The 13529-nt window shown below is 41.8% G+C and overlaps 1 protein-coding gene across 4 annotated transcripts; it reads right to left on the bottom strand.

Moving 5' to 3' along the window:
• Window positions 1–412: 412 nt before the first annotated feature.
• On the bottom strand, window positions 413–10452 carry LOC146520748 (ornithine decarboxylase-like). Of its 4 annotated transcripts, XM_085158260.1 has the most exons (10): window positions 6602–10450; window positions 5667–5850; window positions 5426–5553; window positions 5136–5309; window positions 4876–5048; window positions 4568–4784; window positions 4402–4485; window positions 2867–3032; window positions 2656–2777; window positions 413–2367 (listed from the first exon to the last, which is right to left on the bottom strand). In XM_085158260.1, exons 2-10 carry the CDS (start codon window positions 5686–5688, stop codon window positions 2110–2112), a joined length of 1344 nt encoding a protein of 447 aa, XP_085014386.1. In that variant the 5' UTR covers window positions 5689–5850; window positions 6602–10450; the 3' UTR covers window positions 413–2109. The 4 variants fall into 4 exon arrangements, with proteins under 4 accessions (XP_085014386.1, XP_085014384.1, XP_085014387.1 ...); XM_085158258.1 differs by lacking the exon at window positions 5667–5850; XM_085158261.1 differs by lacking the exons at window positions 413–2367; window positions 5667–5850 and having other exon boundaries at window positions 2663–2777; window positions 2867–2982; window positions 6602–10452.
• Between the last annotated feature and the right edge of the window lie 3077 nt (window positions 10453–13529).

Here is a 13529-nt window from a genome sequence, read left to right as displayed (position 1 = left end):
CTAGAATGGAGCAACCAGGGATCAAAACACCAGCCTTCCTAATAGTAGAGGACCCGCTCTACCGCTTGAGCTATAGAAAATCACTTGCAAAGGTAAAGAACCTACAATACTACAGAGAAGACCCCAACAATCACGTCTCACTATGAGCAATGGCTTTGGTGACAGTGGGAAGGAAAAACTGCCCTCTCTACTTTCAAGATTAGGCTTAAAACTTTTCTTTCAAAGCATAGTTAGGGCTGGATCAGGTGATCCTGAATCCCCCTAACACTGCAATAGGCCCATGCTGCTGGAGGATTCCCGTGATTTTCTTCTTCACTCACTTTTTTTTTTTTTTACTCACTATGTATTTATCTCTCTGCATTTAATTATTAATTAGCTGATCTCTGGCTGTTTTCCACAGCATGTTTTAGCCTGTCTTTCTCTAATAACCCCCATGATGTTGCCTCTACCTGAGCTTGAAAGTAGAGAGGGTGTCTGTCTCCTGAATCCAAACCCATAACTGGTTCCATAGAAGAGGGGCCTGAAAGCTAAAGGCTCTTCCTTTTGTTCTACATTTAAACACCTCAGGAACCACAAGTAAGCCTGCAGTCTGAGAGTGAAGTGCTGTAATGGGGTGATACAGTAAGATGGGGCCCGATCATTGAAGACTGCATATGTACGGAAAAGGTTCTTAAATGTGATTTTGGATTTAATGGACAGCCAATAAAGAGAAACCAGTGTGGGAAAAATATGCTGTCTCTAGCTAGACCCTATCAGTATGCTTGCTGCAGCATCTTCAATCAACTGAAGGCTTTTAAGGAAGTTTTTAAGACATCCAAATGATGTACATGCTGCACAACATGCAGAGATGTGCCACATTTTCATCTAATACCTCTTTGGGACCACAGAGTCCACAGAGTCCACAGATCTCAAGCTCAAAGGGAGAGAGTTCCAGAGTCTGGGGGGCACCGTTACAAAAGCTGTCACCTGTCGTTTTCAGCCTTGTATGATGAACAACCAGCAAGCCCTGTGCAAGTGTTGTGTGTCTGCACATAACACTTGATCATTCCTTGAGTTAGATTCCTGTTTTGTTTGTCTTGAATGACACATTGGTCAGTTTTAAGTGGCTCAAACAAAACGATTCCTCTGAAAATGGTCAGGTACAAGTACTGGACTGAAAAGGAGTGAAAAACAGGCCAGTGTTCAAAGTACCTTCAAACGGCCCAGAGAGCTGAGAACTGATTACATATGAAGCATGTCTGGCACCTTGGAAGCAAAACAATAAGGGGCACACCTCTGGAAGGAAAAAAAAAAAACACACTGAGTTTCAAGATTTAAAATTTCTGCAAAATTTACTGCAAATTATCATCAGAATCAAGTAGAGGCATTGGAGAAACAACAAACTCTACCAAAGAATGCTTGACTGGTGTGGTAATTTCAGCTGCTCTCTACAACTCTACTAATCAGTAAAGGTCTGCCTATATGGCAAAACACAGCAGGGATATATCAATATTACTTGCATGTTAAAAACAAAAGCAGACAAAAAAAGAAGAATATACACCAGCAAATAAAAGTATTTTTTTGTTGTTTTTATAAAAACACCTCTTCTCCTCCCACCATTTTTTTTGGAAGAGATGCACACACTAAAAGGCTAAAATAAAGAATGACAATTAGTCTTGCAACATTTGTAGACTGTAAGACAGTAACACTAAATAATTTCTTATAGCAGCATACAGTTTTATATGCAGTTTTTTCATAACACTTTTAGCTCTAGTTCTAGCTCTTTAGTTTCACTTCCTTTGGCAGACAGCAGATCATATTAACTAGTTATAGTCATTAAGTGGCCAAAATAAACTGGCGTATGTCTCGTATTTAAAAAGGGCGTCACATAACTGTAATTAAGGTTAGGTAACCGATTGGTCTTCACCCCACTTAAATTTGATGAGACAAGGACATCATTAACCTCACAATACATTCATAGAAGCTCTGCAGTGGATGGCTTGCTTCTGCTAAGTTAACAGACTTAACACAGAGGCTATTTTAAAAGCAGGAAAACATTCTACAGTGCAACAGACAAAAGACACGATATTCACAACAGGCCAGTGAAGTTAAGTATAAGTGCTCGCCTCATTAAGGGACAGTATCGTAGGCACGAGACAGGTTTAGGGCGAGCCAAGTCTCAGCTGTCACAACAGTATAAATGTGTGCCTTTTCAAAGCCGTTGAAGTCAGTGGTTACGCTGACAGTGTAAGCGCCCATGTTGTCGACGAGAAGCCAGTCGCCCACGTACAGCTCAGGAATCCAGTAGCTTTCGGTTATTTTGTCGATGCTGTCGCAGGTTGGACCCCAGATGACGGAGCGGTATCTCGGTTCGCTCTTCTTAACAGCCTGCAGAGAGGTTATCAACTGAGATATATTTAAAAAAAACAAAACAAAAAACCCCCACAACCTGTCTGAACTAACACTATGCTCAATTTTGTCAAATGCATGTTTAATGTTCCAGCAGGCGTTACCACAGTCCTTGATTCTAACCTTAGCACATGATGTCACTGGCCTAAACATGCAGAAACTGCTGCTGTTGAAAGCATGGATGTTTAGCACTTTTCACCAGATGTGAAGAAGAAAAAAAAAAATAAGACAGTGAAATTCTTTTACAGGGATGCTGTTGATATTTACCCTGTGAGGGTACGGTTCAAGTTTGCAGTGAGCGGGGTCAAAGATGATGCAACTCATGGAGCCGTACACACCGTCGTTAATGTAGTACATCATCACTCTCTCGGGGCAGCTTTCTGCTCCATCTGGAGAACACAAACGAGGAATGATGGTTAGCATAACAGCAGCTGAGATGCTCAGAAACGACAACCCTGTACGCTAAGGTGTGTCGGACCTGTGCATTTAATGGCTCCGTCCTCGACGACGACTCTTTTGGCGATGACGTTCACTGCCAGCGTGAAGGCCGATTCCACGTAGTATCTGCCCGGCTCTGCAATCACCTCCAACCCACTGACAGGTGGGAAGAATTCATCCAGCGATCCGTTAATGACTTCCGAGAACTAGGAACACACACACACACACACACACACACACACTGTTAATAACTTGACTCTATGGCCTTATGCCTCTGCTCACAATACTTACTCTTTAAAAAAAGGCGGGGGTGCTTTGTGGTAACGTGGGTTCCTCCCACAGTCCAAAGATGTGCGAGTTAGGTTAATAAATGGTTGTCTGTCTCTGTCTGTGTGTTAACCTGCGATATTCAGGCAACCTGTACCTGTGTGTCTTTACCCATGACAGCTGGGACAGAATCCAGCCCAACTGCGACCCTGCACTGAATAAGTGGGAGAAAATGGATGGATAGTGTTGCAGTGGTTAACTTGCACTATAAGGCAGATCTTATATTTAAAGGCTCCTCCACATCTTGAGTTATGCTTGAGCGATCCGGTGTCTGTGTGAGAGTGCAGACAAAAAGCTCATCTCAGAACACACATACACACTCCAACTCTTTATTTACCATTGGCGAGCCCATTTTACATGCAGTCTTCAAATGACTGTGATGCCGTTACTGTTTGTGCTACAGACAAAATTCACTTTGATTCAGAAGAAGAGAAGACGAGCTTCTACAGGTGACTGCATTCCAGCAGATACAGGGTTCAGGACATCCAGACAAGTAGAGCAAAGACAGATCAATTATTCTGTCATATCAATAAAAATGATATGACAGAATAATTTTCAGCTCCTCTGAACGCCCTGGGAATCTCAAGTGTACCAACAGCACCATCATGTGGCCACTGCTCTCCTTTCACTCTGCTTTGAACTACAAAGGCAGAAAAACTGATTCCAAATATCATCTGCAGCGAGCAGAACACCGTGAACGCTCTCAATGGGAACCATCAAGAAAAACAAGCAAACCAACTGATAGTGAAAGCATCAGAGTCACGTTTGTGTTCCCGTATCGCTTCTTTGCTTGTTATATTGTTACGTGTTGTATTTGTTGCAACTTCTTCTAGACATTTTTATTTCAGTGAGACTTTTAGCTGGATAAATAAAGAATGACCATCAGGTGAACGTCTTTAAGGTTGCTGTGTGTTTATAAGTGCAACTTCCCCATGCTCCTTCCCCACATTTTGTCACCCTGGTTGGCACCAGGCTGGGAGCTCACTGACCCTCAGGAGGCATTTCCCAAACTGCCATCTCAGGCTAGAGATCCTTGTTTACCATCCATCCATCATAAACTGTGTTTGAGGCTGTGGTTGTTTGCAAGTGAGTGAGAACTGATTGTATACTGCATATTTTTTTAACTTTTCATACACAACTCTAAGAAACAAATCCTTTCAACCTGTGGGGAGTTAATGTGCCAGAGCTGGTGATTAGAAACAGGACTTATATAATGTGGTGGAGACAATGCTAAAGCAGAGACTTTACCTCTTCAAACTTCTCTTGGAAGTCCCCAATCTTAGAAAATCCTCCACCAATATCCAAGAGTCTCATCTGGAACCCCAAAACACTCTGAAAGAGATCAGTGTTGCATACTGGAGCTGCAAATAAACAATACAGGAATTATTGTTGCGTTTGTGTCACAATGGCTCACCGCTACGTCAAAGACGCGCCGAGCGTCTTCGATGGCCTGCCTGAAGGCCGAGCTCCTGGTGCAGCCACTGCCCACGTGGAAGCTGACGCCGACCACCTCTAAGTTCAGCTCTCTGGCACGGCCCAGCAACTGTCTAACTGTGGGCAGTCTGGCTCCAAACTTTGGACTGAGTCTTACCATCGATTTGGAGTCGTCCACTGCAATTCGTATTACCAGCCTGGAAAGTGATTCAAAGGTGCTATTGCAAATCAATCCTCTCAAAGGAAGCTGCACCAAATGCTGAAACATAGTAACGGTTGCTCACTTACTTGGCTTGGGGATGGACAAGAGAGATTTTTAAGAGTTCCTCCTCATTATCAAAAGTCATCAGATTCACTCTGTGAGCGCAGGCGTATCTGATGTGGGACAGCGGTTTGGTCGTGTGGGCGTAAATGATGTCATCGGGCTTCACGCCAAGCGACAGGGCCAGCTCGATCTCAGCCTGTGTGGGACCAAGATGTATTTATACAAGAGCTGACTCTCAAGAACACAAACTAATCCTCATTATTTTAAGATATTCCATCAGTACCTTGCTGGCACAGTCGAAACCGGTGTCCAGAGCGCTTAGCATCTTCAAAACTGCTGTTGTGTTGTTGCACTTCACTGCATAGAAGGGTTTCACCCGAGGCAACAGACTGATCCACTGCCGGTGCTTCTCTAATATATTGTCGAGATTTACGACACAGAAAGGCTCCTCGCTGCCCTAGAAGATGCATTTTTTTGGAGACCTCTTCATAATCATACAATATTTTGAGAGCCATCACAGAACATTTGGACAAAATTAAGGAATTTGAATGATACAATGCCTCTGATGCTCACCACCGAATACAGCTGTCTAATCTTGCCATCAATGATGTCACTGATGCTCCTTCCAGTCTCTAATATTTCAATGGGATTCCTCTCAAGAGACAAACCATGCATGACTGATCCATTTGTAGTTTCAGGTGCTGGAGGAGACACGGAGCAGGAAAAGGCAAAAATGTCTAGATTCGTAAACAAGAATCAACTTCATTCACAAAAACCAAAACATCAAATTAAGTTTTTCCCCCTGTTTTCTTACCATAGGATGAAACGTTCTCCATACAGTGGAAAAAAGAAACCAACAAAGCTATATAAGCTATTTTCAAACAGGCCCGAGTGTGTTTGCAGGGCTTTCTAGCTATGCAGGCACACTTGATAAGGATTCAGTCCAACAGATACTCAGTGTGCTGTGTTTTATTAGCTGAGAACAGACTTTTCTCCACCTACCTTTAAGGAAAAAAACAAAACAAAGAACATCAGTAGTATTTACTTTAAACCTGCAATACTATTTTTTTTCCTGTGCAATATCAAGATGTCTTTAAACTAACTACACTAAGACAAACAACGCCGCTGTTATGCAGTCATAGTCACAAGGAAAAAGCCTGTGAGGTTACGTTTCAGTAGTGTTTCCATGTGTGTGCCATTCTGTCTCTAAACATGACAGCAGCAAGTTTTCAATGTAATGTAAAACTTTGTTAACATGACCCAACTCAGCACTCCTGCAATCTATTATAATCCACCAAGGTCATCAAGATCAACTCGAATGATTTATCGGTCAAAAATTGATATAAAGCCTTATAACTATGATTCTTATAAGTATGATGACAACATAGGCATAGAGGGAATGATACACAAGGATGTTAAAAATGACATTATTTTGGCCTTTGAACTATTCTTCAAATAAAATAAAATCTTCATGTCTTACTTTTAAAGCTTTTCATGTTTGTATAAGGTGACCTGAAAACCTGTTACATCTTTAAAGTATCATCAAGAGAAACCATCTGCTGGGCTAGGTATAAATACACAGTAGTATAATACTGACGTCTGCAATGGTACAATAGCGATGGGCTAATGGACATCTGAAGACTGCCGGGTACCACAGGCAGGAGCTTCAATAACTTTATGAAAAAGTGATGATGCAACGACTACGCTGGGAGATGAAAATCAGGAGCCCCTCATGTTTTACAACTTTACCTGACTCATATTTGGCTGACAGCCTGTTCAAAGTCATCTTCTTAGACAAGTCCAGAAAGTTTCCAGAGAAGCTGGTGTTTTTAGATTTTTCTCCTGTTGCTAAATCTGAAAAGAAAAAAGAAAGAAAAAGCAGCACATTTATCATATCTTTTATCAAATATGCCACAGAAGGCCAGCATAAACAGGCAGTGAAAATACGTTTTTGCTGGGAATCCTGTGTGAACATGTGCAATAAAGAAATTTTGACCTTGAGCACCCAGACCCACAATGGCCTGTCCTCTGGGTGCATACTTACTCCCTGAGCATCTGGCACAAACAGTGGCGTGCTCTTACAGCAAAACAGCATTTCTCAGGTTTCTATATTTTTATTATGCTCCCCAGAAGTCCTGCGCTGGCCACTCCACCGCAGGCCTGCACCTGCACAGCGAGCAAATCTGAATCTGTGTCAAAGTGACCTCATCTCTGTGTGAAAGGACGTTGCTGGTGATGAGAGCCGCGTCTCTGCGGCGTTTCCCACACAGAGACGTGACACAGTGTGTGCTTACAGCAACTGGAGTGCGCTCTGGCTCGTTTTACTAGCAGGCAAAGCCCTCGCCTTCTGCTCAGAGAACGAAGTTCACCAGAAGAACCAGCTGCAGTCCACAGGACGAGACACTCATTAGTGATTACCAATTATGTTGCAAAAAAAGTAAATAAATACTCAACTGCCTGGGAAGAGCTATTGCACTTCCTGTGAATAACACTGAGGAAATTACTCCAGAAAAAGGCTGCCATTCAGCCCAGGGTGCTTGTGAGACAGTAAGTGAATGAGGAGCAACAACTTAATCTATTGCATACATCTGCTTCTACAAAAAAAGGCTGTATCTTAAAAAAAACCCCAGAAAACATCAACTTGTAAGATGATGCTTTACTCCAACTAAAAGCAAACCTGTAAAAACAAAGCTGCAGATATTGGAACCATGTAGCCCAGAGTGGGGATCTGATAGTATTAGAAGTTCCACTCCATTACTAGCATACACATACAGGTGTGCAGATGCCTCTCCCCTGACCAAAATAGACAAAATTTAGTGGGAAACGCTGCTGCAACTAATCTGAGCTGTTTTCAGTCAGCTAGTCCAATTTTTCAGCCTGAAGTCAATGCATCAGATGAGGAATGAGACCACGAGACCAGGTAACACATCCTGTAAAGCTGCCCAATTAACAGCTATGAAATCACTGACTAATGATGAATCACATCCATCAGACCTCTGTGTGCTGATAAGTAGGAGGGTCTGCAGTTTTTAAAAGTGTCACAATTCCATCTTAAACACACCACCGAGGCTGAAAGACAAAAAACTAAAACCATCTTTGGTACTTCTAAACATCAACATTCTCTCACGTCTTAATGACAGGACTGTGGTATTAACATTTTTATATTTTTGCCTGACTACAGAGAGGCTTAACTTGATTGATAAAAAAAGAGAAAAGGTACTGAGTCTGACACTTGAGATTGGTTGCTGGACTACTTGTTCAATGTGTCAAGCCTGACACTTCTGAAAGAGAAAACCAGAAGAATATAAGCCAATTACAGAGTTATTCACTTAATTTACTGCTAGTGTCAACACATGTTTTTGTTTTTGTTTTTTTTATTATGACAGTAGTTGGGATCCATGAGTTGACATTCTTGTAATTTATTTACAGGTGAGTTTTCCCCCATTTCTACCATTTGATTCAAGATGGTAACACTCGATTAGTTTAACCTTGGGGAAGGACAGAGACGATTATATCTCTGTGATAACCACAGAAGGCAGCACGCGGTGCCATTCGTGTACACGGGTACAACAAAACAGCAACATACTGAACAAGCAATTTATAACATTAACATGGACTTACTGATGTTTTTTTTCCTATTCAAATGTTCTTTGTGTTTTACTTCTTTGTACTGGTATAATGCACGTGTGTTAAAATGCCTACAGTAGGTGTGACTCTAGTAATTCAGTATTGACACAGCTATGCTCTGGTTTTAATACAGAGAAAGTGCAACCACAGTGCAACCACAGAGCAACCACAGAGCAACCACAGAGCAACCACAGAGCAACCACACCCTCTCCTCAGGGAGAGGGTGTGAGAGGGTGTCAGTAGTTTAACTGACAACCATTTGAATTATGTGCAGTGTGTTGTGAAACCTGTATTTCATTTTGCTTTTTCTAGTAAACGCAGTTGGTATCAAATTGATCTAACCCCCCCCCCCCCCCCCACTGCAGTGCACAAAGCTATTGTGGAGATATAGAAATTCTTTTATTGCTGCCATATAATCTGCATCATTATAATTGCATTGATAACATTCTTTACAGCATTATTTCTTCTAATAATATTTCTCACAGTATTGATATTGCATTAAAGTTGTTTAGTGAAGATGTCCATTTGAGGATCCTTCCATTATGTTAATTTTTATTACAAGTACGGTTAGAAGTATTTCATACACATTGCATATTTGTGCTTATTTCGAGTTGATGTTCGGTTCATTAAGGGTCTTAAGCTTCACTGGCGTGACTGTCCAGGTGATACATGCTGAGGGAAACTAGAACATAGAAGGATAACTGCAATGCATGCTTACAATACATATAACACATATAATCTAGGAATGTGTCAGGCCTGAGGCCTTAACTCATTTGGTGTCTCACTATATTTTACTCTACTTGGCAACAGATGACCAGAGTCTATAATTAGCCCCAGAGGTCCTGAGGGCTTGAAGTTTATTACCTTGTATGGAAGATGTTATAGAAAAGAGAAGTTCTATGTCTGCTTATAGCTATTAAAGATGTACAAGATGTACGATTAACTGTGACTAATGTCTGGAACCTATTTTAATCTGTAATTGACGCCATGGGGGGGCGTGTACCCCACTGCTTTATAAGTATCCACAACATGTATTTTGGTCAGAAGACATATGCTGATGTTTTCTCCGGGCTGTTAATAAACTCATCCTTTGATTGCACTTTTCTGGGGCCTCCGTGGTTTGTCTCACTGCTCTACATTGATCGATTTCGCGACAGCTTGGTGGAGGATGCGGGCAGTGTAGGCTTAGCGGTGTTACTTTCCGCGGTGGTCGAGCCGGTGTTGTGCCAAATTAGGTATCCCCGACAGAATTTGTTTCCCCTGCGTCGGGAGCACACGCTGGACTGTCCAAATCACGGACAAATAGTATCCCACGTTGTTGATTTTTAGTTTACAAACACTTCTTATAATGACTAACTACTCCTGACATTTTTGAGATGTTAGCTCTTTATACAACGAAGTTATAGTGGGATACAAATAATATCAGGCTGATCCTGCCACAATTTGTTCCCCCTGTGTAAATCACGGACAAACAGTATCCCACATTGCTGATTTTTCGTTCACAAACACTTCTTATTATGACGCATTACTCCTGAAACTTTGGAGGATTTAGCTCTTTATATAGTAAAGTTATAGGAGAATAAAAATAGTTATCAGCCAAAACGTTAATGGTTTGTTAAAAATAATCCCATCTGATACCTGTGAGCAATAAATATATAATTTTCTGTTGTAACCCTCAAACTGAATGGTAATGTAACGATACTAATTTTTCACTTTTTCACAAAATGAAAACATCAGTACTTCTTGGTGCTCCCAGCACAGGGGAAACAAATTCTGTCGGGGATACCTACTTTGGCACAACACCAGAAGAGTGAAACGCCTTCCCAGCCGCTGTTGTGAGGACTCCTCCTCGGTGGAGCCTGCTGTCTTGTCTTGTCTCGTCTTGTTTTGTTTTAGCTGGTCTTATCTTGTTTTTATTAAGTAGGCTTACCTTTTTCTGGTTCGCCTGGTTTTAGTGTGTGTGTGTGTGTGTGTGTGTGTGTGTGTGTGTGTGTGTGTGTGTGTGTGTGTGTGTCCTTTTATTTATGATCTGTAGCGAGCCTGACGCTCAGTGTCCTTTTATTCTTTTAACATATTTTTCTGTGTTTATTTCAGTGAACGGAGGACGTACCAGTGGCCCTGGGACCTCAGGTGGTGGGTCGTTTTCACACTTTCTTTTGTACAGCACCGGGTGGGCTGCAGTGATTTTCTTTTTTGTGTGATTTTCTTTTGGGTCCACGGCTGCTGGTAGGTCCAAGTTCCCTGATTGTTTTATTTTCACTTTAGGACACTGTCAGCAGTGACGCTACATCTTGGGTTTTAATATTTTATTTATTTTTACTATAAATAAAACTGTTTTAATATTGGAGCCAACCTGCCTCAGTGTGCATCCTTGAATCTGTGCGGCCTCTTATTCTTATTTATTTTTCTTAAATATATTTCCTGGGGGTGAAATTCCCCTAGGTGGCGTTGTCATTTTATTACTTTTTATCTAACCCCGCCGACCACTTGGTCACACCAGCATTGCTCCCTGTCCAGGATGTGTACATCCTCATCATTGAAAGAGTGTCCACTGGCCTGTAGGAGTAGATAGACTGCAGAGTCCTGGCCTGTGTTGTGCAATCCGCTTAGCCAGAAGTTGATTAGTTTTCATGTGTGTGTATATATATGCACAGGTGAGAGGGTTTATTCTGCCTCTGTTTGACACCTGTGTTAGTTGAAGACGAGTTTTCCTCTACCAAGCTCTCGTGTGCGGGTGCACACTGCGACCAGTGGTACCAGGTATCGCCTTTCCCTTTCGGTTGAACTGCTGTAGTCGTTCTGGCAATGACCTCGTAAGGACCCGTCCAGCGTGGTTCCTTCCACTTTCGTTTGAGCACCTTCAACCACACCACCTTTACCTCCGGGGTCGCCCTGTCCACAGCGTGTACTCCAGAGGTGACCTGTTTTGTGAAACTGCAGACAAGAGCTTTTAATTCATTCCAGTATTCTGCATGAGACCTGTTACTCCTGGTGCTCTGTTCCACCGGGACCTCGGTCCAGGGTGCTGGGAAGGGCCTTCTCGTCTGCAACTCATGTGGCGTAAACCCTGTGGCTTGATTAACGGAGCATCTTATAGTCATTAGAGCAATTGGCAGAGCTGAGATCCAATTTAGCCCTGTCTGCGCACAGATTTTAGATAATTTGTTTTCCAAATTATTCAATTCAAAATTGAAGTTCATCCTCTCTACCTTCCCTTGAGATTGAGGATGGTACACTGTTCCAAACCTGTGTCTTACTCCCAACATCTCCACTTCTATTAACCCCGATTCTTTTTTTTTGACATGACAAAACAGAAAACCGACTCATAGTGTGTTAAAACATTTATCTATCTTTTATTCAATCATCTTCTGGAAGAGAGAGACCTCTGCACAGCTCAAACACCAGTTGCAAAAGCTCTCTAACATTAGAATCATAAACTGTGCTTCATATAGGTTTTATTTTGGTACTTTACATGTCGCACAGTCTCAAACATTGCTTATACGGCAAGTTCCTCATTTCAGTGTCTTATCTATTAATATGGCTGTGCACTAAAACTTCCTGTTTTTCAGTCTGGCTGAGCACTTACTTTGTGAGTTAAAAGTGGCCTTGCTCTACAAGCCTTTATTAAAGTACATAAAACAATATAATGAGCAGACACACATTAAAAAATATTTATCTTATCCCTAACAGAGGATTTCATCTAAGATGGGAGACTTAATTCTGGGGATGAACACATAAATAAACACATATGAGACAATTCTCCCCATCTTAGACGAAATGTGACCTTAAATGTCCGTTTCTAAGTCATGTTCTTCTCTACACACAACTCTTGGCCTCCAGGGCATAACCTTTGGACTTATAACTCTATAAGTCCACACAGCGCACCAAGCACAGAGAAGATTCTACCTCAGTGCTTCAGAATTCTCCTCAAAATTCAGAAACTGTTTCTGTCATTTATCTGCCCAAGAACTTCATCATATGGACCTCGCCGGGTCCAGTAATCTTCACCACGTGTATATCACTGCAGCCAGTGATGATTTAAAAACAGTTTCTTGTCTCAGTTTACCCAGCATTCACTTATCGGATGGACCGCAGCCGATCCATCCATATCAACACAATTGTGTGTCCACATGTACACAACTTATTCTTCACTTGTATCACAGCACATCTAGTAATATCTTCAGAATTACTTCAAATTGGTAAACATTGATTTTTCTTTAAAATCAAATTACCATTAGAACTCAAGATCACAGCTGACTCGATTCTCTGAAATCCCAAGTCAGTTAAACACCTTGCTCAGCTCAAGGTGTCCTTTCCACCGGAATGTTATGAGATCTTCCACTCTTACTTGGTGAAAGAAGGTAACTTCGTAAGGTCTCTCCACTGTCTCACAGTAGCAAACAACCTGCGCATTCAGAAGATCCCCTTCCCACTGTAATTCAATTCTCATAGACCCAAAAGTAAGCATATTATTTCCCTAGTCAAAAGTGAAACCGTTCCTCACACAGTAATTCTTAATCCAACCTTAAAATGAAGCCAACAGCCTTCGTGTTTTGAAACAAAAAATTGGAAGGAACAACGCCCAATTTTAACTGTGCATGTTGTGACTCAACAACACACACACAGACACAGACCCAGGGCAATTCTTCCTGGATCATTTATCAACATTCAAACCAACACAGTCCGCATTGGTTGTTCTTCTGGACCTCAGCGGATCCACCAAATTCATGTAAGTATATCAACCATTCACTGATTTATTTATTTTCCTCAGACCACGCCGGATCTGTTACTTCAGCACAATAAACACTGATTTTCCTTCCAAATCAGTTTACCAAGAGCCACAAAACCATTTCTGACTCGATTTTCTGAAATTCTGTCACTTAAACATCCTGACAGCACCAGGTGTTTTCTGTCGGACTTCCTCGTCCGAAATTACTCTTTTTACTCAGAGTCTCAGAAAGGGGAAGTGGCCGCACCCACCGTCCTGTCTGGTATTCAGAGAAAATATTACGCGTTTCTTATTGAGGTGAAAAGGAACAGTTTGTCCCGT

The sequence above is a fragment of the Neolamprologus multifasciatus genome, chromosome 4 (genome assembly GCF_963576455.1).
Source record: "Neolamprologus multifasciatus chromosome 4, fNeoMul1.2, whole genome shotgun sequence".
NCBI classification, from domain to species: Eukaryota; Metazoa; Chordata; class Actinopteri; order Cichliformes; family Cichlidae; genus Neolamprologus; species Neolamprologus multifasciatus.
The sequence above is the reverse complement of the archived record's forward strand: the minus strand, read 5'-3'. Positions and strand labels throughout refer to the sequence as shown.